A 27975-nucleotide genomic window follows, 5' to 3' on the forward strand; every position below is an offset into this window, starting at 1 on the left:
AAATTAACATGTATTTATACTAAAGTAATACAAAAATGACTACAAAAGATTTAGAAGTGAGTAGTTTTTCGAGATTTACGATTATACTGTATTTACATATACTTATTATAGTTTCTGTAAGAGTACATATAGTAGAAGTCAGGCTTATTGACTTCTTGTGGATCGGTATTACGTTTGCAATTCTCCAGTCTGTCAGTGCAACCCCTGTGCCAAGAGACTATTGCATGATCTTGGTTAGCGGTTTGTAAGTAACTTCTTTCATTTCTTTCAGTATTATTAGGAGGATCTCATCTGGCTCAGGGTATTTGTTTATTTTAAGAACTCCTAGTCTCTTTAAGACTTCTGCCTCAGTTATACTAAAGTTATTTAAAACTGGATTTAGTCTCTGTTTCATACCTTCATAGGTTGCCTTTCTAAAATTGTAAACCTCTGACCTCTGTTTGAGTTCTTCTGTCTTTGTTATTTGAAAAGCCTCCCCTCTAGTCAGTGCCTTGACAAATTGCGTTAGGAAGCATTAATTTGTCATTTCCACCATTTCAATTTCGTCCATTGTGCTCCCATCAGGTTTTCCCATTTTATATGGCGGAAGTTGAAATCCCCCATTAGTATGTTTAAATTTTCTTTTTTCAGGGTAAAACAGGTTTAAAACACATTGCATGGCAAAACGACATCAGTACTGCATCTCCAGCCAAGCCCAACCCCTTGTTCACTGTATGTTTCACATAACTTTATAGACGTGCATACAATCCTCTCCTGATCACTTGTTTTATCACCAAACTCCTCAATAATGCAATCCAAGTCATTTTTTTATTACTATAGCATCTCAAAAAGTTCTGCAAATGTCTGTGATATTCTTTGAGTGCTGGATGCGGAAGCAGTTATCTCCTTTGTTTGTATCCATCTTATCTCTGTGGTGCAGCTGCTAGCTCTATTGCTCACAGGCTCCCTTTTTTTGGCTTCATTCGGCTCCTATCAGTCTCACTCGGCCATTGACTGGTTTTCTCAGCTTTTTCCGGAGAAAAAAGGACTAGAGACCTGTGCTTTACATCTTTTTGATGATGTCGGACAGGGTCCGACATTGGACTAGAAAGGGAAAATCATAATATCGAACCTGGTCCAACATGGGACCGCAAAGGGTTTAAGATGTAATTTCTCCTTACTGCTTGTGGCAGAGCAAAGCTCTGCCCTTTAAATTGGCAGAGATGGGGTTAACTTCCCCTACCTGCCTGGGTTTATTATGTTCAGGTGGCTGGGGTTGATTAGTTGATTAGGTTAATTAACGATCAATCAGCGCCCAGCCACCTGATATAAAAGGAGGCCTCTGCTTCTCATTTGGGGAGAGGGAGCTGAGGAAGCAGGTTGGTGTTTGTTTTGTGGTTTTTGAAGTTTCTAAATCCAGTGAAGGCATTGCCCAGCCTGGAAACTTTATTTTTGTGAGTTTTGTTTTTGCTTTATTTATGTTTGAGTATTTGTTATTTTGCCCTTGTGCACTTTATTTTTGTTTATTTATAATAAAATTGTTATTTTTTTGAACTACAGTCTGTCTCTGGGCCTCTATCCACTCGCCAGCCTGCCACACTGCTTTTAACTACTCTGTACTTTTCGACAAATGTATTTCTCCCATGCTGTCCCTTCCACTTGCTGATGATGTGGTTATTGACAGCTCCACCTGGTGAGAGCATTTGGCTAGGGTTACAACTGTTCTTCAGTCTCTAAGGGTAGCCCGGCTGACATCTAACTTAAGAAAATGTGAGTTTGCCAAAACAGAAACTCAATATTTGGGATTTTTTTAAAAATGGGAAATGGAAGGGTGAGACCCATTTAGGTTTTTCCAGGCTTTGGTTGATGTGGCAATCCCCAAAACCAAGACTCGGGTGAGGTCACTACTGGGATTAGTTGGTTATTACTGCTGCTTTATCCCCAAGTATGCCACAGTGGTTAACCCTTTAGTAAACCTCACCAAAAAGAGTGCTCCAAATTTGATTAAATGGTCAGGTGAGTGTCAGGAGGCGTTTGATACTATTAAGCAAAAACATTGCCAGGTCCCCTCTCTCATCACACCTGATTTCATCAAGAAATCCATCCTCCACACTGATGCGTCAGATGTGGGTTTGGGTGCAGTCTTGTCCCAAAAGGTAGATGGAGTAGAACACCCGATACTGTATCTTAGTAAAATGATGCTTCCTCAGGAGTGCAACTACTCTGTGGTTGAAAAGGAGAGTTTGGCCATTAAATGGGCTACTCACTCTTTACGATACTACCTGCTAGGACATTCATTTGATTTTGTCACAGACCACGCCCCACACACGTGGTTAAGCACAATGAAGGACAGCAATGCCCGGATAACTCGGTGGTATCTGGCGTTGCAGCCCTTCATGTACCACATAGTACATCGTGCAGGGAAAGACCACCAAAATGCTGATTATTTTTCCCAGGAGGGGGTATTAATGGGACAGATAGATTCAGCTGAGTCTTCCTTTGGCTCCACTCTGAGCGGTGGGATATGTGACAGAAATACAATGATTCTTGGTAGTAAATCTCCCTCCCGACCTGTGAGGGCGCTAACCAGCGAGAACAGAGTTCCTTGGATGAGCTGGCCTGACAGTTCTTTCCCAGGGTTCAATGGAAGTCAGCCAGCTAGAAAGGGGGCGGAACTCCAGTGCATTAACGCACCGACCAGGAAGGGAAACGACATGGCAGTCGTAGATTGGAGGGGCGGCTGCACTCCTTTACAAAGGGAACCGAGAGACGCAATCTGTTCCTTGCTTTGATTTGGTTTTGAACCTGAAAGGAATCGTGAGAGACCCAGTGACAAAACTAATCGTGAGTGTCTTGTTTGTTATTATTAGATGGCTAACAATTTCCGGAGCTGTTGCCAAGGGCCAGCACAAAACCCAGAACAGCACTTCACTTTTGTCATGCATAAACTTGTATCGCCCACTTGTATCACCCACTGCGCCAGGACTGGTGACTGTGTTTGTATATTGTGGGAAAGAAATATGTGTTTATTATTTGGGACTGCAACCCGTTTATTTATTCCAGTGCATTACACATTGTTGTGTATTGTCTGTGTTACTGTTAACACACCAGGATTAAAGACCAGGATTAAAATTTAAAAAACCCTTTCCAACTGGATTATAAGTCTGTCTGTTCGTTATGCACTGCATCACTCATGTACCTGTACACTGCAAACCACTTTGCCACACTCCTCCAGAGAAGCTCACTGGCCATTCCACCAGGAATCAGGCAACTTCATGGGCTTTGTTCCAGGGTGCATATGTTCAGGACATATGCAATGCAGCGGAGCAGTGTGGGCTTCCCCCCCATACTTTTACTAGGTTCTACCGACTCAAAGTCGTAGATCCGCATAACCCTGGGTTCAGCACTAGAGTGCTGAGGGCAGCTTCCCAGTACACCCTCACAACAGAACATTAGGTGAGTTTTCATCCAGGCTTATGATAATAACCTAACATTATATAACAAAGATGACTTGTCAATCGATCATTCTGCATTTTCCTATGTGTTCGTAGTGACCTCTGATCAAGTTGAGAGTGTATTTCTCACACATGCGAATCGGGTCTGTCAAACAGAATGCAAGAAAAAGTACACTCTCAACTTGATTAGAGGGAGCCACCAAACACTAACACACATATTATAAGTCATTGCATCTAAATTAAAAAAACAGATGAAAAGATGATATTAACATACTTAATCTGCTTGTATAGAAACTGTTGTGTTTTTAAAATTTAGAATGCTTTGCCCTTGACAAACCCTCTTAGTGAAACTATATAATTGTTTGAATAATGAAAATATCAAGATTAAAACCACAATCTTAATAAATGCAAACACAGTGGATCACAACATTTAATAACTGGCATTATTGAGCTGGTTTAGAGACGAGGACAATGTAATAAACACTCGTTCCAGACAGTCCTCATATTCAATAATACAGTGCTCCCTCGCTATAAGCGTTATAACCGGAGAGCGTTATAAACGTGCGAGGGGGTGGGTGGCGCCGCAGGACAAATAACAACAAACATCTGACTAAAATACAAAATAATATAACTCCCTCTCTATAATGCACATTTAGTGAAGCAAAAATGTAACTTTCTGTGAATTAACCATGCATAAAGCACCATGTAATCAACGCTATATTGTTTATAAAAAAAAAAAATGTAAAAAGTAACATTCCCACTCATGAATAATTTTAATTCGCAGTTTTTAAACTATAAATAGCGTGGCTAAACAGCATTCAGGAGTTCATTTCGAAGTGACAGACAAGCAAACCAAGTGCGAGAAGGAGAGCAGGTTGGGCGAGGGGAAGAGGGAATGGGCTCACCCCAGGAGCTGGGCTGAAGCGAAGTTGAAGCATCTCATCTCCCGGAGAAAGCAGCAGCTCCTCTTGCAGCAAAAAAGTTAATACATTAGGAAAGATAACCACATAATAGGTCTAACATGTATTTAGTTATAAAACAAATGCTGAATAAGATGTCTTTGATATAAAGTGCCAGTGCAGCTTTTCTTCAGTTCAAATACTGTATCAAAAAGGAGAGACAGAAACGAAAGTTAGACTGAGAAGTTGTTTACAGTTTGAACAACACCATTACTGTAGCAATATTGCATGAATCACTAGTATAGGTAATTTGGGGACATGCTGTAGGAGTTGTGAATTCACAACAAATAAAGCTGCTGTTTTATCTGCAAGTCTGGGAAACTGACGCCAAGGAAGAACATTATTTTTTTTTTCCTTCTCATAATGAAGTCATTCTCTAAATATTTGTCTTTATTTTTTTCATAATTGCACTCTTTATGATTTATTGATTTCAGCGCTTTCCTTTTGGCTTATTTGTAGCTGAGTTGTAGAAAACCCGATTTGTAAAAGATTTGCCGCAGGAACGAGTACCAACACAGCACTTCGGTACGCAGTCTCAGATTCTGACTGTACAGCAAATATGACGCGCGGCGAGAAAATATATATATACATATTTTATGCTAGTTAAATGTAACCGGCCCAGTCGGGCCTGTGGTGCTTCATAACTACTGGCTAAACTGCAATCTCTGCCGGCCCTGGGCCAGCGGGCCATGGTAAATGTCGAACCCTGCTGACCGATTCTTGCTCAGGAGATGAATGCATTTCTGCTAGCTCTGTACAGCTATCGTCCCTCCAATACTGTGCTGAGCATGTGACTAAAGATTTGTGTTTGACTTGAATCTGACTAAATGCAAGACAACACAATGCCAAGCTTGTAAAGTGCCTTTTATATACACCCAGGGTGCTGTACAGAAACAGATCAAATAATCAAGTGACTGCTCAGTGTTGCAAAAACTCTGAGTGGAACTGCACACTTACATTCTGCATCATCTTATATATTATGATTATAGTTTAATGCAATCACTATGTTACAATGCTGTTGAGGCCTTAAGTCTAACAACTGAGTGACTAGAACAGGACATTGAATGCAAGTGCCAGGAGGCTAGGCCTGGAAACACATGCTGACCAAATTTACTATGGATCTGCTCACAAGCTGACAAATTCTGAATGTAGTAATAACCTAGGCCTAGATGAGGTGGTGCAGTCTGCCGAATCATCATTCTCTCATCTCTGAAGGTGTCTCTCTCTCTCTTGCAGAGCTTTGAAGGGAAGCTGTAACGTGTGCCTGCCTGGAAGTAGCCAGAGCTTCTCAATTTCATGAGCATGACACTTTAACAAGGGCTAGCACTTACATTAGACTAGATTAAACAGGTAGAACCAGAACAAACTATAGCTACCTCAGTGCATTTTAATCCAACTTTGTTTTGCTGGTAGATGCATCTTCTCCCAAGTCCCAGGTCTCTTGCAGACTTCAGCAGGTTTTCCTCCAGGATTTCTCTGTACTTTGCAGCATCCATTTTGCCCTCTATCTTCATGAGCTTTCCAGGCCCTGACACAGAGAAGCATCCCCATAGCATGATGCTGCCACCACCATGCTTCACGGTAGGGATGGTGTTCTCAGGTGACAAACTTGTCTTGAAAATGTTTAGTTCACAAAAACTAAACGATTAGAAGTCTGGTTACTTTGCATCAGCCCTGCCCAGGTGTGCACGATCTACTGCACACAGCCATTTTATTTCCAGTGAACCATGTATAAGAAAAGTATGCACTCATTTCTGCCATAACTGTGTTAAAAGCTTTTTAAACCTCACTTCAGGAATGGGACTCTCATCACATACTCACAAACACACGCACTAACATTGTGTGTTTTACATAAAATAAAAAAAATTAAAAAAATAAAACAGGAATTCTAAGTCATTCAAAACATGTATCACACAAACAAGGATAAATAAAAATAGCCCAATCATTCCTTCTAAAATGTTACAGCAAACCCAGTAAAAACACTGATCTTTGTGGTGGACAGATCTTGTCCAACAGCACACCTAATCGTGGAGTGTAGAAGGCTGTGTGTTTAACCCTATGGCACTAGACATTCCAGTTCATTTGAATAGGTTTGGCAGCCTCTGCCTTGGCCTGCTTGACAGTGGAGGTCCTTAGGAGGGTTAATACAATATGAGGAGCTCAGAGTACTAGCTTCAGTACTCCTTTTTTACTCCCTGTGCTTTTGCAATTATAAAGCCATGTATAAACTTTAATTAGAATGTACAACGAGATTAGCTTTTAAAAATAAAGGAAAGTGGGACTCAGTAAAATGTCAAACACAAGGGTCCCAGATACCTTAGTGGTCTGGCAATACTTCTCATAACTGAATTACGAAGCAGTTTTATAAAGTACATTGTTTTTAAGTGCTTGTGTTGGCGCAGCCGAAACAGAAAAAGAAGCAGCACTGCAGGATTCTGTCCCGTGAATCAAGGCCAAGCTCCTGTATACAAATCAGGTTATTTCTCAAACTGCCCTGTATATTTGTGCGTTCCTGGTACTCCTGCTGTGTTTAAAGTGCTGTAGCTTCACTTGCTGCAGACACCCAAGGGCTTGGTCCTTTCAGAAGCCAGTCATATCCTAGCCGTGCTCGCAGCAGCAATGTGGTCCCTGCTCTTTCTGCAGTGCAGGCCTCCTCTCCTCAGTCCAGCATGGCGTCCAGCTGATCGGCAAGGTCATCGAACATGTTGCCGATGTCATCGAGAATGTTACCAGCTGATCTCACTGTGCTGGTCCCACTAAACAAAAAAAGGAAAGAGGTTACTACCACATGAACATCTTGTAAAGAAATCTAAATAAATAAATAAATAAATAAATCAATCAATCAACACATCTGCATTTGGTTATTGCTAGATTTAATATACGCTGTTTAAACTTGTTTGAGAAAGTTGCAAGTTAATGTTTATCTCTTTTCACCCCTATCTCTTGGTCAAAGTAGACAAACAAAGTTTTCGTAAAAATTCCTTTGCATAATCATGAACTGAGATCTCTGCAAACATGCCATTCTGGACATTGACAAGAAGTTCCCTCTTTTCTCCGTCTAGAAAGCAGAGACAAGACAATCATGCTTGACAAGACAAAGGGAAATTGCGAGAGACCAGGAACCAGGAAAAATGACACAACAAAGATCCAAAAACAGGTCTTCATTTTTATTTGAAATCAACCACAAAACAAACTGGAGGAACTAGCCAGCAGCTGTGCCGCTGGAAGGTCCCCTGACCTACTAAAGAACTGCAACAAGTACTTTTACAAAGTACACAACTTTTCAATTGCAACGCATTCTCTGAACATTAAGTTTTATCTGATCAACGGAACCCATTCCAATTGGAAATCTTCGGACAAGTCAAAGATAACGTTGCAAGATTATGCAATACAGTGCCTACAACAAGCAAAGAACCATCGTCTTTTCTTTTGGTGGACAGACCCAGACAGATGGGAGAAGCTGCAATGTTCTCATCATCAAATATTAAACATTTTATGACACGAGAAATTAACTGTAGCAAATGCTGACAAGTTTTTAGAACATTTCCAGTAGCTTTAAAATACAGTGGCTCTCAAAAGTATTCACCCCCCTTGGACTTTTCCACATTTTATTGTGTTACAACATGGAATTTAAATGGATTTAAAAATTAGGAGTTTTTGCCATTGATCAGCACAAAAAAAAGTCCATAATGTCAAAGTGAAAAATAAAATCTACAAATTGTTCTAAATTAATTACAAATACAAAACAGAAAATAATTGATTGCACAAGTATTCACCACCTTTGTCATGACACACCTAAATAAGCTCTGGTGCAACCAATTGTCTTTAGAAGTCACATAATTAGGTGAATGGAGTCCATCTGTGTGCAATTAAGGTGTTTCACATGATTTCAAGTTAAATACACTTGTCTCTGGGAGGTCCCACAGTTGGTTAGTACATTTCCTAACAAAAACTACATCATGAAGATGAAGGAGCATTCAAAGCAATTCCGGAATAAGGTTCTTCAAATGCACCAAATCAGGGGTAGGGTGTAAGAATATTTCCAAGGCATTGAATATCCCCTGGAGCACAGTAAAGTCCATTATTAAGAAATGGAGAGAACATGGCACAACTGTGAATCTGTCTAGAACAGGCTGTCCTCAAAAACTGAGAATCTGGGCGAAAAGGGCACTAGTCAGGGAGGCCACCAAGAGGCCTATGGCAACTCTAAAGGAGTTACAGTCTTCCACGGCTGAGCTGGGAGACACTGTACATACGACAACAATAGCCCGGGTGTTATTTGTTGAAAATAACTGACATCAAATCTTGGCTAGAGCTTGCCAGAAGGCATGTGGGAGACTCTGAGACCAAGTGGAAGAACATTCTATGGTCTGATGAGATGACAATGGCCTCAATACTAAGCGCTATGTTTGGCGCAAGCCTAACACCGCACATCATCCTGAGAACACCATCCCTACCGTGAAGCATGGTGGTGGCAGCATCATGCTATGGGGATGCTTCTCTGTGTCAGGGCCTGGAAAGCTCATGAAGATAGAGGGCAAAATGGATGCTGCAAAGTACAGAGAAATCCTGGAGGAAAACCTGCTGAAGTCTGCAAGAGACCTGGGACTTGGGAGAAGATGCATCTACCAGCAAACAAAAAGGTCAATGTCCTGGAGTGGCCCAGTCAAAGCCCGGACCTCAATCCAACTGAGAATATGTGGAAAGACTTGAAAATTGCTGTTCACCAAAGGTCCCCACCCAACTTGACGGAGCTTGAGCAATTTTGCAAAGAAGAATGGGCAAAAATTGCAGTGTCCAGATGTGCAAAGCTGGTAGAGACTTCAAATAGACTCCAAATAGACTCATGGCTGTAATTGCTGCCAAAGGTGCCTCTACCAAATATTGACTCAAGGGGGTGAATAATTATGCAATCAATTATTTTCTGTTTTGTACTTGTAATTAATTTAGAACAATTTGTAGATTTTATTTTTCACTTTAACATTATGGTCTTTGTGTTGATCAGTGGCAAAAACTCTTAATTAAATCCGTTTTGATTCCATGTTGTAACACAATAAAATGTGGAAAAGTCCAAGGGGGGTTGTAACAGGGAGCGGGTTTGCTGGTTCCTGCACAAGTGTGTGTGTCTGATTTAAATCAGCTGTGATGTGCAGCCAGAGATGCATTGCTAAGCAACCAGCTGAGTGGCAGACTGGCCCTGAGCTAAGCTGATCGGGAGGTCTGGATTGGTTGAGGGGCGTGCCTGGGGATGCTGCGCAGAGCTCAAAAAGAGGCTGCACTACAACTCTGGGCGATTGCAACGCCACTGACACACAGACGGGCGCTGTGTTTGTTTACATTGAAGCGGGGAGCGTCTGCTCTTCAGGAACTGTTACCACGGGGCCCTTTAAACTGCAAGGCGGTGCCTGTGAAGGTTCTGCCCAGCCAGGACCGTTGGAAGAGCCCAGAGTCGCTGGGATGCTGGGACTTCAGAAGCAAGTAGGTCAGCTTAGGGGATGTGGATCCCAAAACAGTACAGAAAGGGTTACCGTAGAATAGTAGGTTCCTGGACCGGGACGTTCCTTGTAGTGCGACTAGTGTGCGTCACTTTGTGTGGTAACCTTTTATTTTTAGCTCTGGTTTTTGTTTTTATTTCTTTATTAAATGTGACACTAGGGCTATCATTGCTGGTACCCTACTGTCAGTTTGGTGTTCAAATTAAATCTGCGCGCCTATGTGGCGTATCAACACCAATGCTCTGTGTCTGTGTCTATATTTTCCAGTGACTACCCACGGATGTAACATGTCAGCCTGTCACAGGGGTGAATACTTTTGAGAGCCACTGAACAGTGCGCAAACATCCGTTCACAGTCAGAGCACTAGACATCATCAAATACCAATTCAGAATATATTTTAAAGTGGCAATGAGTTGACCTATTCAAGTATCATTACCTCAGCTAATCCACTCTGTCAAATTAGTATTCATTCTGCCACTACTATGGGGTCTATTCAATTACTCTAAACACTGCCCAGATTCTGAAAATCTAACTCCAGAGAGGTTCCTGGTTTCATTATTTAAGAGCAGCTGTGATTTATTATAGTGGTTCTCAAACTTTTTTGTTCATGGACCACCTGATTTTTTTTTTTTTTTGTGTCTCGGCAGATTACATAAAAAAAAAAAAAAAAAAAATCACTATTATACTAAGAATAACCATAGACTTACCTTTCTTTGTTTCAATGCGATGGGTGGGCCTGTTTCTGTGAGCAAAGTTATTTTAAATTGGAGTTTTAAAGAACAGTTCTAGTTTACTTTTTATTAACACGTATTTGTCAAGAGGGGGAAAAAAAAAAAAACTGAGGCCCAAATTTATAAAGGGGAAAAACTGACCGCAGAAAACCTTGTAATGTGCATTACGGCCTCACTCACATCAAAACAACAATCTATTTTATAAAGCTAATTAGGTAAAGTAGGTTATTCCGTAATCAACCAATTTAAATACCCCTCAACGCAATTAGCGATGGAGAATTACATACCACTCACATTAAATAGCGGGTTTGAGGCAACCCTACGTGTGTAGGCTACACATTCCAAAAGAAAATGAATGGCACACAAAGACCTCAGCCTGGTAATAGCCATGGTGATGAGGATGCTTGGAAGTGAAAACTGAAATTTACCAATATGGAATTGGAGATTTTGGTACAAGCAGTACTTGTAACACATAAAGATGTGTTACAAGCTCGAAATACATCACCAGGACAAAGGAATAAAATATGGAATGTGCGGTGGCTTCTTAATAAATAAAAGTACCACTTCAGAGTTTGTAGCAGGTTGCTTATACATTACGACGCAGCATCCAGTTACTGTGCTTCGCATATTAGTTCAACTTCTTATTTTGTGTAGAATAATTCAAGGCATATAGACTTTTCAAACTTCAGAAACAATAAGATTTATTTACTTATATCCATGGCAGTCAAATGGGTGAAAAATCCTTCCACTGTACAGCAACAATAACTCCATACAGCTTCATACGAACAGTCTTCAGTTAACTACGACTTATATCTTCTTATGCTTGTATCTTCCAATTATTATGCAGTTACAACTCTCTTATTTCTTATGTATGTCTGTATTTCTGACTCTATTATTGATTTTAAAGCATATCTGTTTGGTCTATAATATAGCTCATTGTATTACATGTACATGAGACTATTTCTTTAGTGTGTCTCGGAATATCGTTCAATCTTTTCTTAATCTCCTCCACCGTTCTTATCATAATGCCTACACTCTAAGAAGTAAAGGCTCTCGTTAGAACCTTGCTTAGCCACTACGGGGAGACATTTTTAGGTGCGTCTAAGAACCTTTTTTACATGGAGTCTATATTCTCTATTTGCAGACTTTCTTTTTTCTCATGTAAGCTATGAAACATGTGTTAAATTGGAGTTTGCAAAACAATACGATATTATAAACTGCAATTTACAAACTGACTTGATCAGAAGGGTTAAAAAATTGAAAACGGTGTCTTCTCCTTGCTGCAGACAAGTCTCCCACATCACCTTGCCTTTTTTTAGAGTCTTAAAATAATCACGCAAATACAAGGCCCGCAATTACCGGCAGCTTTAATAAATTAGACGGAATATTTAATAGACCTCACTTGCAAAATCCCCTCCAAATTTTAGTTGTTTCGTTTAGAAACGCCCCAGAATTACATATGCATCAAGGACTAAAGCGTAGAGAGACACTGCCCCCACAAATCACGTATTAATTGTGTGTTCATGCCATTGCGTGTGTTTTATAAATCCCATCCAAGAATTCAGAACCCTCAGCTCCCGTTTTACGGTCGCAAAACAACTTGACTAGGGTTACCAGACGTCTGTAAAAACTGGGACAGTCTTCGTTTTTTGTCTTGGTCAGAAACAGTAAAATTGTTAAACCATCCACATTTATTCATCATGTGGCTTCAGTCCATGTCTCTGCTGAAACTCAACATGGTGGCTGCTCCAACAAAGAAAAAAAAGCAATGTTTCAGTAAGATGGAGCTAAAAGAAATCTGATTATCTAAATGAGGATGGAGGGATAGTATTCTTAAAGTTTTGCTGTAATTCACGTGATCATGTATGAGTCAGTACCATTAAATTCCATAATGCCAGTCGTAAACACGTAGAGAATAAGAAAGCAAATAAGACGGCAACAATGGCAAAGCACTGCATTCTATGCTGAAAAACAAGGGCTAAGGTACTGCGTTCAAGGCAGAGCTTTCCCGAACTACGTAAGCTAAATTAATTGCATATTTCATTATTGTTTAGTTTATTTCTTTCCACACTACCTGCCTTTAATGAAGCTATAATTAGCAATTTAAAACCATGGCTGTTTCTTGATTGAATTATGTTTTCAGACAACGAAGAAATGAGCTCAAAACTACTTTTCTAGCTATACAATCCTTAAAGGAAATTGATCACACCGTTGGTTTCATAAAGACATTTTGTCTGGAGACATGCCTCTTTTTAAATCTTGCAAATAACAAAGAAACAATTGAGAAGATTAATTATGCGTTTACATTAAAGGGGCGGTATTTAAATTACAATTGGGTAATACAGCAGTGAACATGTTTTAGAGCAGCGAGTCAGTCAACACGGCTTATCAGTGTCTCATTTTAATTTGGTTATTATAATGCCAGTAAAATGCTAAACTTAAGTTGTGGAGTACTGTACAGGTCTTTTCAAAACACCTTTATTTGTAGACTGAACTACTGTGTTAGTGGAAGACTGTAAATATGATCCTCACAACTGTGCTGGACATTTGGTTTTCTGAACTGTTGTAATATAATTCAATTTTCCTGCTTACTTTAATGCCACAATGAGCCAAGTGATGTCTATAAACATTATGACAGGTTTGAAGTGACTTCAGGTGCTTTACTTACTATTACTGCAACAAGAGTCTGATTGAAAAAAAAAATGAATTGTTAAATAATATTTATTAGGTTTACTTATTTTAACTACCAACTTTTTATATGCATGTTCAAATGCCATATTTAATTATTAATACATTGATAAATAGTGTGAACAAATGGAATTAGCCATTTTTTAAAAACAGAATTTGGTATTCCCAAGAATGGAACAATGAGTAGCCCTAAAGATGGTTATAATTGAAGGCAGTGCAGATGCCAGTGTTTTATGCAGTAGTATAAAGCAATTTTATGCAGGCCACCAGTTAAGCATGCAGTCTATATTTAAGATAACAACCGACAGGGCTGCATAGGATAAGAGGATGATTCAAAATCAGAGGCAGAGCCACAATAAATGTCTTGTTTAAATTTAAAGTGAATTGTAAAGTTGTTGAGATACTTTTGTTGGAATATTGTTTCAAAATTGTATAGTGCAACAAAAATATATCAGAAGGGTTAATGAGAAGGTTTATCACTGATAATTCAGTCAAAATGGCAAATTTCTCAGTATCTAAAAAGGTTAGTGGGAATGCTGTATATATATACAAAAGTATTCAGACCCCTGACCAATTCTCTCATATTACCGAATTACAAATGGTACATTGAAATTTCGTTCTGTTTGATATTTTATTTTTAAACACTGAAACTCAGAATCAATTACTGTAAGGTGACATTGGTTTTATGAAATATTTTTAAGAAAAATAAAAAAATTTAATATCTTGCTTGCATAAGTATTCAACCCCTGTGCTGTGGAAGCTCCCAGTTTGCACCGATGAAAGAAATTGCCCTAACAAGGACACAATTACCTTACCATTGGCCTCCACCTGTGAACCACTAAAGTTGCTGATATTCAAGTCACATTTTCTGGATAAAAACCCCACTGTTGAAGGATCATTGGTAAGGCTGTGAATCTGAAGGAAAATGAAGATCAAAGAGCATTCTACAGAAGTTAGAGATAAAGTAATACAAATGCATAGATTAGGGAAAGGGTACAAAATAATATCCAAGTGTTTGGATATCCCAGTGAGCACAGTTGGATCAATAATCAGGAAGTGGAAGCTGCATCACACCACCCAGGCACTGCCAAGAAAAGGCCATCCCTCAAAACTCAGCGCTCAAACAAGAAGGAGACTTGTGAGAGAAGCCACAGAGAGGCCAACAATCACTTTGAAGGAGCTACAGAGGTCAGTGGCTGGGAGTGGAGTAATGGTGCACCTGTCAACCATATCAAGAGCTCTGCATAACACTGGCCTGTATGGGAGGGTGGCAAGAAAGAAGCAGTTACTCAAAAAGTACCATTTGAAAGCACGTCTGGAGTTTGCCACAAAGCATGAGAGTGACCCAGCTGTGATGTGGGAAAAGGTTTTGTGGTCAGATGAGACCAAGATAGAGCTTTTTGGCCAAAACTCAAATCGCTATGTGTGGCGCAAACCTAACACTGCCCATGCCTGAAGACACACCATCCCTACAGTGAAGTATGGTGGTGGCAGCATCATTCTGTGGGGATGCTTCTCATCAGCAGGGACTGGGCATCTTGTTACAATTGAAGGAAGAATGGATGGAGCAAAATACAGGAAAATACTGCAAGAGAATCAGCTTCAGTCCGCTAAAAAACTGCAGCTTGGGAGGAAATTCACCTGTTAGCAGGACAATGATCCCAAGCACAAAGCCAAAGCAACATTGGAGTGGCTCAAGAACAAAAAGGTGAATGTCCTACAGTGGCCCAGTCAAAATCCTGATCTCAATCTCACTGAGAATCTGTGGCACTATTTGAAAATTGAGGTCCACAAGCGTCGTCCAACCAACCTGGAGCAAATCTGCCAAGAATGGACCAAATCAATCCGACACTGTGTGCAAAGCTGGTACATACTTACCCCAAAAGACTTAAAGCTGTTATTGCAGTGAAAGGTGGCTCTACCAAATATTAATGTGTGGGGGTTGAATACTTATGCAAGCAAGATATTTCAGTTTTTTATTTTTCTTAAAGATATTTCCCAACATAAAGCCAATGTCACCTTACAATAATTGATTTTGAGTTTCAGTGTTTTAAAAAAAAAATATCGAACAGAATGAAATTTCAATGTGCCATTTGTAATTCAACATTTTATACGTTTAATGTGTTTTGGTCAGATGACAGTAAAGGGAAAACAATGAGTTGTTGTGACGTTGAAATAATGAATGTGTTATTATATAGTCATTTAACAGTTCCAGACTAAAACAAAGTTTGACATTCATGGAATTGATTAAGACTGTTATTGGTTTGTTAAAGTTTCATAAATGCCAAACATTACTGTAATAAATGTGACACTCCAAATGGGTCTAACTAACAAAATACTTTAACAAAATAAATTCTCAGTTTTCTGCCTTGCTTCCCAGGAAGTCTGATAAACTTACACTTCCTGGGTCATTTCACCTCAGCAGTGCCTTCAGAGCATCTCACTGGCTACCAAGTATGTCAGTCATTAGGGAAGGCAGCTGGTTGGTTGTTGACAGGAAAGAAAGTCCTGAAAGTGTGGGGACAATTTCATTCTCCACAGGAACTGAAAGTGGAAGTACAAGACCAGCTGAAAGCAAGGCCTACAAACAGAGATTTCACTTACCTGGTATAGTACCAGATATCATGCTTCAAAATGAAAACTCACGTTAGCTAAAACACAGATTTATTTCAAAATCACTCACTTGAGACCTACAATGTGCATGGCATGGAATGTTTATGGAAATGGCAGCAATGCCTTGAAGATTCTCACCAGTCTCTGCTGTCTTCCAGCATCAGCTTCCTCTCCACTGCCTGGAGCGCAGATTCAAGGGAGGAGCTGGTCTGCTCCAATCTGTGCTGAACCAAGGCTGAGATTTGGGGTGCCCCTGGCTCAGAAGGGGAGGAGGCAGGGAAGTATCCTGCTCTACTCTGGGACCTCAGGGACTCAGAGCATGGCGCCTGCGAGGAGGTGCGAGGGCTGCTGAGTGTGGTGGTTGTGAAAGCCAGACTCTGGACAACATTCAGCAATACAGAATGGGCAGGGATCTCATGGCTATCTGTGAAAGTAATAATTATACATTAGACACGCCCAGACACTAATAATACGTTAGACACGCCCAGTGCAGCTATTAAAATAAGAATATACAGTGGCACCCATAACTATGCAGTTATCCTACCCAGTTTTATATATTATATGTTCAAATATGTAACCTCTTCCTAAACATTGTTATTTTTATTTATTTATTTTTTTTACACAAATTAAACCATTATTAGGTTTCCCAATCTTTCGATTAAATCTTGATAATACTCGAAAAGGGAAAAAAAAAATCCAGGTATTATATTTCTGTTGTTTACCATCTGCACAAAGATTACTGCAATGCAATGTAATGGAGCTGTTTAACAGTCTGTACCTATGGCTGCTGCAGGTATGTGCAGTTGGGAGTTAGTGTCTGCGGACGCTACAGTAGCCAGCTGGGTATCCTGGGAGCCGGGGGGTTTGGGTGACAGTGCCGGTTTCTCTATCTTGCCTGTGCCCTTTACTAAAGACTGGACGCTTTTCTCGATCTCTGCGATCCTGAAGCCCATGTCATCATCGTCCTCAAAATCCCTTGTCGTTGTGACAGGCCCTTGAGGACCCAGGCCCGTCTTGGTGGAAACAATGTTCACAGTGTGGGCCCCGGTGGAGCGAGACAGAGAGACGCTGTGGTTGGTCTCAGGTTTCCCATCTGGGGCTGTCTGCTGCTCTTCTTTCTCTTTGGGCTTGTGCCTTCGCTTTACTGTGTCAGACTCTGTCAGGTTGAACTCTGGAACTTCCAGCAGTTTTGTCCCCTGCCCCCCAGCTGACTGCTCCCCTGTTTCTGTGGAGGTATCTGGCTTGAGAAGCCCATTCCCCTTGGGTTTCTGTTTAATGGTGAGGTTGCCTTCTTCTGCAAAGGGGATACACTCACTAGAGCTGTTCTGGGATGAAGAAGAACCATCCAGGCCTGGTTTTACTTGCACCTTTGTTTCATCCTCGACATCAGATTTGACATCCTCCACTTCAGACTCCATCTTATCTGTCTGGCAGACCACTGGCTCACTGATGGTCCTTCTATGCTGGTCTGGGTACACAACACCCTCTCTCAGAGTCTGGGGCAGGGCTGGTTTTGGTTGGGGCATCAGGGTTATTCTGGGGGAACTCCCTGGGCTGGCTGGTTTAGGAATCGATGTTTCCAGCTTCAGGTTGCTCCTGACGATAACCTTTTCTTGTTTCAGTGGAGTCTTGACTGGGCTAGCACCAGAAAGTTCCAAAATAGCAGCTATTGTCCTTACACTGCCAGCACTACCAGTCTCCACTCCATCAGGAGGAGCTGCAAGCATGGTGGGCAGATCTGCAGGCTGATTGTAGGGAGCACTCTCCTCCTGGGGAGCCGTCACAGAGCTCAATCTCTTGGGGGGAGGAGGGGGCGGTCCTTTCTGGCAGGCCGGGATGGCGAATGACTGGCTACGGTTAACTTTCTGGTCTGTGGTGGACGGTAACTGTGCCAGCTGGCTGCGCCCAGGCCGTCTGGTCAGAGTAGCATAGGACTCCAGGTTGCCAACAGGCCTCTCGTCTTCCTCAGGTTCCTCATCCGACATGGCATAGCGGGTGAGGCTCTGGGAGCGCTTCTTCAACTTGAAAAGGTCTGGGTTTAGTGCCGGACTGCTGTGGCATGGAATGGACACAGCACCGAGCACCAGCCTGGCATGGGGGCTATGCTCAATTTCCAAGCTGTCACGGCAATGAGTGTGGAGGTAGGTGAACGCTTTCTGCGCTGGAGACTGCCCTGGTGCAAGCTTGGGAGACTGAGGCACATGCTGAAACGGGAGAGCGGGGGTTGATGGCAGTGAACCTGCATGCTTGGTTTTTGCTGGGATCAGTGGGTAAACGAAGGCCTGAGGGGCTTTGTTAGGGGTGTGTGGCGGTGTGAAGAGTTGTTTGGCTGCTGACGGGATGGGGGCAGAGGAGTACTGATGAAAACGTTGTGGGGGAATAGCTTTCCCCAGGACACTGGAGGTGGGGACACCACTCTTAGTGAGCACTAGAGGCCATTGGTATTGGTCCCGGCCTTCTGGAATGTTCCTTTCCTTGGCAGGGCTGCTGGTGGGTTTTCGGAGGCTCTCCTGGGTGGTACCTGCTCTGGAGTGGCCCCCGCTGCTGCCACTGCTGTCCCCGCTGCCCAGGCTCTCCTGGGAGCGGCTGGAGAGGGCGGTCCTGGCCAGCATGTTGTCCCGAGAGTGTCCGGAGCCCCATGAGCGGATCCCGATGCTTTCCTGGCTACATGACATGGCCACAGAATTTTTGATGGCCAGTCCATCCTGGCAGCCGCTGTAGGTGTTGGGCATGGTGCTCTGCAGCTCGGTGCTCAACTTGCTGTCCTGGAATGTCAACATTTTGGGGGTGTGGGAGGACTGGCACTCCCCGCCCTCCATGGGCTCAATGGTGACAATGTCCAGCGCTGCAGGGACCTTGTGCTGCAGTGTCCTTGTGCACGCCTCCGTCTGGTTTAGAGCCTTCTGGATGTCACACAGCTTCTTCACCGCTAGCATCATCTTCTTTTGGTGACCTGGAAAGAGGAAACACAACCATTAGTGCTCAAAGCTTTGGTGGAATTAAGGTTTCACAAAAAAATAAAGGGCAAATCATTTGGGAACCTGAGTTCGCAACATCTTAATAGACAACTGATGACACTAAATTAGGGCAAAAGAAAGCTTAGAAGTTTTTTGTGGTTTCATTCTTACCAAGCTGTGTGATGCCGATCTCCTGCATGTCCTCCCATGTGATGTCCCGGACAATGTTTATAGAGTCATACCCGTTTTCTGATAGCTTCTTGTGATACTGGGACAGGCCTATAGCACTGAGCCACTCCTCCAGGTCAGCCTGACAAAGAGAAGAGCAGGAGGGCGTCAGTTCAACCCACCGCATCACCAGACACATAGCACAACAATAGGAAGTTACAATTTCAGTTTGATTGCATGGAACCACGCTGTCTGGGTTCAGAGCACTTCTCCTCAGTAAATATAATATGGAAGCTAAAAAGGTTTATGAAATTCCACTGCTCCTGCTTCAGAGTTATTGACATTTATTTTAATATGCAAGATTGTAAATTAATGAACTCCAACCATTGGGTTGCCACACCTAATAACATCAATCAAACAGAAGCTGAATGAGGTGTCTCCTCGCAGCGTTTTTGTGGCAGATTAAACTCAGTAAAGCACAGAAAGTGAATGTATAGTTTGGTTGCAGGATACACAAAAATGGCCATTGTAAAGTAAAGTCTGCATAACTAAACGATCCACAGCAAAATGAGAAAACACTTAAGAACATTTTTTTTCTAATAAGTAGGTAAAAGAAGCTTTTTTTTTTAAAGGCTTGTTATTCCATGTAATGGCATAAGCCCTGAACAGGTACAGTCACTCCAGCTCCAGTTCTTACAGCCTGAAGCCCTACCGGAATATAGTGTGGCAGCCACTCTGGTATACTCAGGTTCCCGATTTCAATGGAAATCTTCTTTCGATGCCCTGGCTTTGTCACTCCGATAGCAGTCAGGTCCTGTAGGGGGAAAACAAGTTCAAATGTGTTGTGCTGTGGAAATAGATGGCCGAATGGGATCTCGTGCAGTGGGGTTCAGTGCAACGGGGTTCAGTGCAATGGGGTTTAGTGTAATGAGGTTCACTGCAATGGGGTTAAATACAATGGGGTTTAGTACAATGGGGTTTAGTGCAATGCGGTTCAGTGAAGTGGGGTTCGGTGCAGTGGGGTTCGGTGCAATGCAGTTCAGTGCAGTTTTGTGCAATGGGGTTCACAGCAATGGGGTTCAGTGCAGTTTTGTGCAGTGGGGTTTAGTGCAATGCGGTTCAGTGCAATGGGGTTCACAGCAATGGAGTTTAGTGCAGTGGGGTTCAGTGCAATGCAGTTCAGTGCAGTGGGGTTCAGTGCAATGCAGTTCAGTGCAGTTTTGTGCAGTGGGGTTTAGTGCAATGGGGTTCACAGCAATGGAGTTTAGTGCAGTGGGGTTCAGTGCAATGCGGTTCAGTGAATTGGGGTTCAGTGCAATGAGGTTTAGTACAATGGGGTTTAGTGCAATGAGGGTCAGTGCAATGGATTTCAGTGCAATGTGGTTCAGTGCAGTGGGGTTTTGTGCAATGGGGTTCACTGCAATGGAGTTCACAGCAATGGAGTTTAGTGCAGTGGGGTTCAGTGCAATGCGGTTCAGTGAATTGGGGTTCAGTGCAATGAGGTTTAGTACAATGGGGTTTAGTGCAATGAGGGTCAGTGCAATGGATTTCAGTGAATTGGAGTTCACTGCAATGGGGTTCAGTGCAGTGGGGTTTAGTGCAATGGGGTTCATTGCAATGCAGTTCAGTGTAGTGGGGTTCAGTGCAGTGGGATTCAGTGCAATGGGGTTCATTGCAATGGAGTTCAATGCAATGCGGTTCAGTGAACTGGAGTTCACTGCAATGGGGTTCAATGCAATGGGGTTCATTGCAATGCAGTTCAGTGCAGTGGGGTTCAGTGCAATGGAGTTCAATGAAATGCTGTTGAGTGCAATGCGGTTCAGTGAATTGGAGTTCACTGCAATGGGGTTCAGTGCAGTGGGGTTTAGTGCAATGGGGTTCATTGCAATGCAGTCAAGTGTAGTGGGGTTCAGTGCAGTGGGGTTCAGTGCAATAGGTTCAGACAAAGCACTTCACAGGGTTACAGAGCAGCTCATATAGAAGTCTGAGTGCTGAGTAATATTTTGCCTAAACGGGACTAACCAGTGTTAACGGTTTTCTGCAATAACACTTATACAACCTGTAGCAGTCATGTAGCTGTTTATTTATAGCGTATTTCAGATATTTAATATCCTGAATTAACATTTAAAAAAAAAAAGTTTCCAATAGTCTAGTAATAATGGTAATACAATGAATTGGTTAGCACTTATTTAAAATAAGAACTATACAAAATCTATTTAGTTCCACCTGCCCACATGTCTTATGTTAAACAGAAATGTATAAAGTTTCTCAAAGCTATTTACTCCAAATACCCTAAAACGAATAAAAAACACAACTATTGCAATTCTAAAACACAGTAGAAAAACTTCAGACTACAGTATTTACAAGCAGTTAAATTATGTTTCTGTATTAATGATGAGTAAACAGCTTTGAGATAAACCGACAATTATATGCTTTTTAAATAGCCTAATGTGTTGAAATTCTTTTAAACACAAAGTTTTTACACCTAATTTATAACTTGCTGTTTTATTGTTGTATTAATTAGGACTCACTGATCCAACACCTGAGGCTTATTTCTGCTGTGGAAACCAGAGGTGGAAAGTAACAAAGTAGAAATACATTGTTACACTATTTAAGTATTTGTTTTTGGGATCTCTACTTTACTTTTGTTATACTTGTACATTTACTCATGTACGTTTGTTTAGAAAATAGTGTACTTTTTACTCCACTACATTTCCCAAAAGCATCTCGTTACCGTTCTTTCAGCACACAGAGCATGTGGCTCTGCTTTACCCAATCAGAGTCCTGGCCAGCGCAACAGTAAGGTTGTGTTCATGAAGATCATTCTGCACAGATTCTGTGCAGAATCTGACCAATTTAGCCAATGATCTTCTAAGAATTGGTCAGATTCTGCACAAAATTTGTGCAGAATGATCTCCATGAACACACCCTGACTGTTGCGCTGGCCAGGACTCTGATTGGGTAAAGCAGAGCTGCATGAGCAATGTCTGCTTGCTTTGATAATGTCATGGGCTGCGTCCCAAACCGCACCCTTACTCACTCATTACCTTCCCTTGAGGGGCAGAAGTACTATGTTTGCCATCTTAAGGGTTCCTTAGGGAACGCATGAAGGGAGTTTTATGTGCCCTTCACTGCACCCTTCAACTGAGTGTACAAAACAGTTTTTGTGCTGAAGTCCCGGAACTCTTTGCGTTAAAGGCGGAGACAAGTGGGAACAATTTGCAAATATGGCAGACGCAGCTGCACATAAATGTAACGTAACTGAGTTATTTAACAAGCAAATAATTTGTGAAATCTATGTTGTATTGAGTCGCTTTGCTAAAAAAATTAAGCTTTTTAAATCTATGATCACGATTAAAATCTATGATTAGCGAAAAATCTTTTCAGTACATATCGATTGCTGGATTTAATTATCTATCTATCAATTAATTAATGAACTAGATAGGTAGCTACAAAACTAGCAGATGATATAAGCAAGAAATATATTTCAAAATTATTTTAAATTAAAAAAAAAAAAAAAACATAAATATTAGGCAACATTATGAAGTACATGTTTGTAACATGCGACAAAGTTTTTATTTTATTAACCAATATTAAAGTTTTTCAAATGATCCCAAAGTTTAAAAATAACCATATACATCTAAAATGTTCCACAAACACACTCCATAAACAAATAGTCCCACACTGTGTTTTATTGGTTCTGGTTCTCGTTACCTCAGGGGTCATGCGGCTGATGGTGGGCAAGTCGTATCCGACGTTGATGAAGCTTCCAGTGTACTGTTCCAGTTGGAAGTCGCTCAGCCACAAGTAAATAGCTTCAGCATCCTGGGAGGAAGGACAGCTTAGGTCAAACTACCTCAGAGAGAGCAGCTGGCTTTGCAACCCCACTTGACCAGACCCTTACAAAAGGTTATTTTTGCACTTTCCCCACAGTTACACTCTGCATTTACCATTGTTTATCCTGGTTTGTCATGTTTTTTAATACACTTTACAATGCACACATATGCTTTACCAAACTTTCACTTTATTACACTTTGCTGTGCTTTTACTGTGCGAAGAAACCTTCATAAGGGAAAGCACCCTAACATTTGTTTTACATATACACACTTCATATCATTGCAGTGTTTTACCAAAAGAGCACTAAAAAGATTATACTGAAAACTAGCACATGTAAGCCCTGTAATAAAGTATAATACCAATATTTAAACCTCTCTAGCTCTTAACAAACAGAAGTTAAGAGCCTCTGTGTTTCTTGAGCCGAGACGACTTGTTATTCCAAAGGATTACTGACTATATATTTTTAAAGCCAGTTGTATAGTTACAGAGTGGATTTACATTCCACCAGGAATCAAAAGTTTGTACTGGGAAATCTCTGCTCATACATACTTTGAGCCACAGTACCACCTTTTGAAGTAAAATCTCAGCTCAGAAATCAACGCGTCTAAATAATGTCCTAAATCCCCCATTAAGTTAAACCAGCATGCTTCTTCGTTCTCAGTTAACGGCTGCTACTGTATCCCTCTTTCACTAACACAGGCACACAGCTATCGAAAATCCCTCTGTGAGAGGGGAGGGATCTGGACTGGGCATTGGGCGCACGTGCGAGTTGTGGGGAGTTCTGAAACCCCGTGTTTTCCCATGCTGTCAGGCAATGTTTGGTTGACAGGTATCAGATGTGAGGAATTTGGCTGATGTTGTCATTGGCTGGGGGGTGGGACTATACAGGGTGTATGACTGAATAAAAAGACACTGTTTTGTATCCTCTCTGGCTCATGTAGGAAGTACGGTTGAGCGTGACTTCAAGGCGGAATCCTAACCTGAAAAGGGGAAACTAGAAACTCTGGAGCAGCGAGTCGGAGAGCAGCTCCAGCATGAGACTGACAGGCCGATGATGCAAGCAAGCCACGCACTACTGATTTTGTAGTTTGACTATCTAAGATAGTTAGCGTAGCGGGACCGAGCTGTCCCACAGTACACAGGAGAGGGTATAAAGCAGTGCCCGATTCTCGGGGCTTCCACCGCTAGAGGGAGCAACGAGCCGCAGTTAAAAAACCTGCACACTTTATTTTGTAGTTTTTCCTTAAAGTCTTTTGTTTTCCTTTTTCCTTTTGCCTTCTCCTTATTCGTTTTTGTTATCACATCTGTGTGTGTGTTATCTGGAGATGGGGCACAATACCATTGCTGGTAGAGTGCCCCGAACTATCACAGAAGCACCTGCCAACTGAGCGCAGGCTAATAAATCTGGGAGCCTGTGCTGGCGTTTCATCATTGAACTTTGTGTCTGCCTCGTGTTTTCCCACATCCCTTTTACACCCTCCTTTCTACTTTGATCCAGTATTCAGAATGAGTTAGATTGTCAGGCAGAAGCGGAGACGCTTTATCTTCAGTAGAATTGGCTCAAGATATCCCCACAACTTTACTTTACGTATGCAGTGTGTCCCAATACTGATGGAAGGGAACTGCATCAGCTACACTGTGGTTCAGAATGAGAAATAACTTTTATCACACAAGTGAGGAAAGTCCAAATAACACTCCAGTAGCAGAGCCAGGAGTTTATCATTTCAGGCCACCCACATGCAAGTGATAACAGTTATCAAATACCAAGCCTGAAGCATCTGCTCTTACACATCCAGACTACACTTTAAAGACAAAGGAGCGGAACAGGAATGGCATTGTTGAACCATTAAACCCCTTAGAGTGATATGATTTAAGATTTCATTTGAATGGGTTTTAGTACATATGCTTTGCATGAGTATATACAGTGCTCTCTAGCTATAACATGGGTCCCTGCGTTATAAACGGGGGAGGGGGTGGGAGGGCGCCGCGGGACACATAACACACATCTGACTAAAATACAAAATTAATTAACCATGCATAAAGCACCATGTAATCAACACTATTTTTTACAAAAACAAAAAAAAAACAAACAAAAAAAAAAAAAAAAAAAAGGTAACATTCCCACTCGTGGATCATTTTAAATACCAGTTTTTACACTATAAATAGCCTGGTTAAATGGCGGTAGGGAGTTCAGTTAGAAGCGGCAGACAAGCAAACCAAGTGCGAGAAGGAGAGCAGGTTGGGCGAGGGGAAGAGGGAATGGGCTTGCCCCAGGTTCCACTGCCGGAGCAGGGCTGAAGCGAAGCTGCTCTCCCGGAGAAAGCTGCAGCTGCTCTCACAGCAAAAAAGTAAATACATTAGGAAAGATAACCATGTAATAGGCCTAACATTTATTTCATTCTAAAAAACAAATGCTTAATAAGATGTCTGTGTTTTAAAGTTCCGTTTTAAACTTTCTTCAATTCAGATACTGTATCAAAAGGTAGAAACAGAAACGGACGTTGTTTACAGTTTGAACAACACCGGTACTGTATTTACTGTAGAAATATTGCATGAATCACTAGTATAGGGAATTGGGGGACATGCTGATATATAAAACATAACCTAAAGTTGGAGCCAATTTCCATTCTTTTCAAATGCATACAACAGAGGTCGGACCACTTTCTTGTGTTGATAATTTAAATATATGGGTGGATTCTGGCCTAATTAACAAACATGCTGATACTGTCACAAAATAAGGTTAACGTGAAACTGGGATTGCTGAAAACCAGTGTATTGGCTCAGTCATTTTGTAGTTTACCATACACCTCTGATTTACCATGCTTTAAAATGTGCTTTAAAATCACTTTTCTATGCTTTTACCACAATAACTTGAAATAGTTATAGGTCACATACATGCTTGTCCTTCGGAACCAAGATAAAGTTGGTAGAACTTATGAGAACACAGTACACAACTTACCAGAATGATCTTGAATAGATTGGTCAGAATCCACATTGAATAAATTAAGCAGATGATTATCATTATTATTATTATTATTAATAATAATAAAATAATAATAATAATAATAATATCTATTTTATATAGCGCCTTTCATAAATAAATATCGCAAAGAGCTTAACAAAAGTGAAAACAGAGAAAAAAAAAATATTTCAGTAACCTGTGGCACAACTGGGTTGTCAGGGTCTGAATGGGAGATGCATGAGCCCAGTGTAAAGAAATGAAGCACCAGACTACCAAGAGCAAGCATGCTTGTATAACAGGCAGTGCTGTGTGATGTACTGCTGTCATGGATTCGGAACTCACTCAGTGAGACAATCAACAGTCTCTTTTGCACAGTGGTTAAGACACTCGCTTGCTCCCTTGTTTGCGCCCAGCCTTCATCCATTTCAAATGTTTTGGGATTTTGACCTGGAGACTTAGAAGAAAAAAAATCCCTCACCTTGCCCTCCAGAAGGTGTTCCGGTCGGATGAACTGCTGGGAATAACTCTGCTCCCCGGACCTGCAGCCTGACAGGCCCTGCTGGGAGTAACTCTGATCCCCGGACCTGCAGCCTGACAGGCCCTGCTGGGAGTAACTCTGCTCCCCGGACCTGCAGCCTGACAGGCCCTGCTGGGAGTAACTCTGCTCCCCGGACCTGTAGCCTGACAGGCCCTGCTGGGAGTAACTCTGATCCCCTGACCTGCAGCCCGACAGGCCCTGGTGGGAGTGACTCTGCTCCCCGGACCTGCAGCCCAACAATCCCTGCCACTGGGTCGTCCCTGGAAATGAAACACAGCACAAGGAATCAAACAACTATGCCTAATTAAAGGGGTGATTTATACCATGTAAATGTTCAGGAAATTTAATGTATTAACAGTTCAATATGCTACTGCTAGAGCTTTGTATAGCTCTGTATAACTGTGCTTACACATCATACATACCATTATTACTAACTGTCCTTTTTTAAGCACAGGGAATTATTCTGAATCCCCAGTACTGTTTCCACTGTAAGTGTATTCTCTCTGCAACTGTGGCTACTGTGAGTTAGTAAATGGAAAATTTGTATACAAAATCACAGTTTCAGAAGGTGCAGAAATAATTTTTAAAAATGTCCAACCATGTCCAATGGTAACGGGTTAATTTTGTTTATTGCTTTGTTTTGTATTAAGAGACCATAACCGCCTAAACAGTTGGAGGGGAAGGGGGAAGCTGTATCCTTCATTTAAACCGTGCCAGGCTGTAACTATGACTACAAATGGTCTCCACCTTTACTGGAACCACATGGACAGAAAGGAAGGAATAGCTCGCGGGGTCTAGGAAGAGTGAACTTGACCAGGTGTGTGTTTGTGTTGCTTCCCCCAGAACACAAAAATATGATTGCTTTCTCTACCAAGCCACCTTAGGAGTCTCAAAATCAAGGTTATATTTTGTAGAAAATGAATCTTCTTATTCACAATGCTTTAAAATGTGAGTTCAGCTCAGCTCTTACCCAAACTGTTGTCCGTCAGGGCTTTGGATTTTACTTCTGTTTATTAGCTAAACGTAAAGTTATTATATGTGCATTATTTGGCATCCATGTGAGAGGAATAAGCTCCCTTCAGTGTTAAATAAAAACAAGTGCAATATATTTTAGAATATCCACAGCTGCTTGTTCAGCAGCTTATATTTCATAGCCCATTTCGGATCATGACTGTGTGTTAAGAGAACACCTTGGGCAAAATCGGTATCTCAGAGAGCATTTGACGTCATGGTTATATAAATATCGCATGGTAAATGTTTTGGTGACCTTAAACTGACCTTTTATAGCTGCTATAACAAGGTCATGTGACTATTTATGTTTCTGCAGTACAGAGGTGGTACACGTTTCAGTTGTTGCCTTCATACTTGGTACACAGCTTTATTCTTATTTAACTGCATCACTGCCACATTGCTTTAACTCAGACCATATCAGTGTCACAGACCAGAGGCTTTGATATTCTCTTAATAAAGTCTGATTAAAGGTTTTGTTCAGAAACAACTAAATCATTTAATCTCAGGTATGATCCTAAATGCATTTATTTCATGTTTACAGGCATCTGTGGCTTATTTGTTTTCTATACCGTTGTTAAGTGC

At 41.5% G+C, this 27975-nt stretch overlaps 1 protein-coding gene across 5 annotated transcripts in view; it reads right to left on the minus strand.

The window, feature by feature from the left end:
• Window positions 1-6602: 6602 nt before the first annotated feature.
• The window catches only part of LOC121296563 (caskin-2-like), a 207911-nt gene continuing 186538 nt past the window's right edge, over window positions 6603-27975 (minus strand). For 4 of the 5 annotated variants that reach the window (XM_041222265.1, XM_041222267.1, XM_041222266.1 and 1 more), the window contains 7 exons: window positions 26323-26642; window positions 22760-22870; window positions 19758-19859; window positions 19049-19187; window positions 16699-18873; window positions 16059-16344; window positions 6603-7149 (listed from right to left, as the gene is read on the minus strand). In XM_041222265.1, the coding sequence (XP_041078199.1) occupies window positions 7053-7149; window positions 16059-16344; window positions 16699-18873; window positions 19049-19187; window positions 19758-19859; window positions 22760-22870; window positions 26323-26642 (3230 nt within the window). In that variant the 3' untranslated portion in view covers window positions 6603-7052. The remainder of the gene's footprint in view (window positions 7150-16058; window positions 16345-16698; window positions 18874-19048; window positions 19188-19757; window positions 19860-22759; window positions 22871-26322; window positions 26643-27975) is intronic. The other variant, XM_041222268.1, reaches the window with a different exon arrangement.

Source organism: Polyodon spathula, chromosome 21 (assembly GCF_017654505.1).
Source record: "Polyodon spathula isolate WHYD16114869_AA chromosome 21, ASM1765450v1, whole genome shotgun sequence".
NCBI lineage: Eukaryota > Metazoa > Chordata > Actinopteri > Acipenseriformes > Polyodontidae > Polyodon > Polyodon spathula.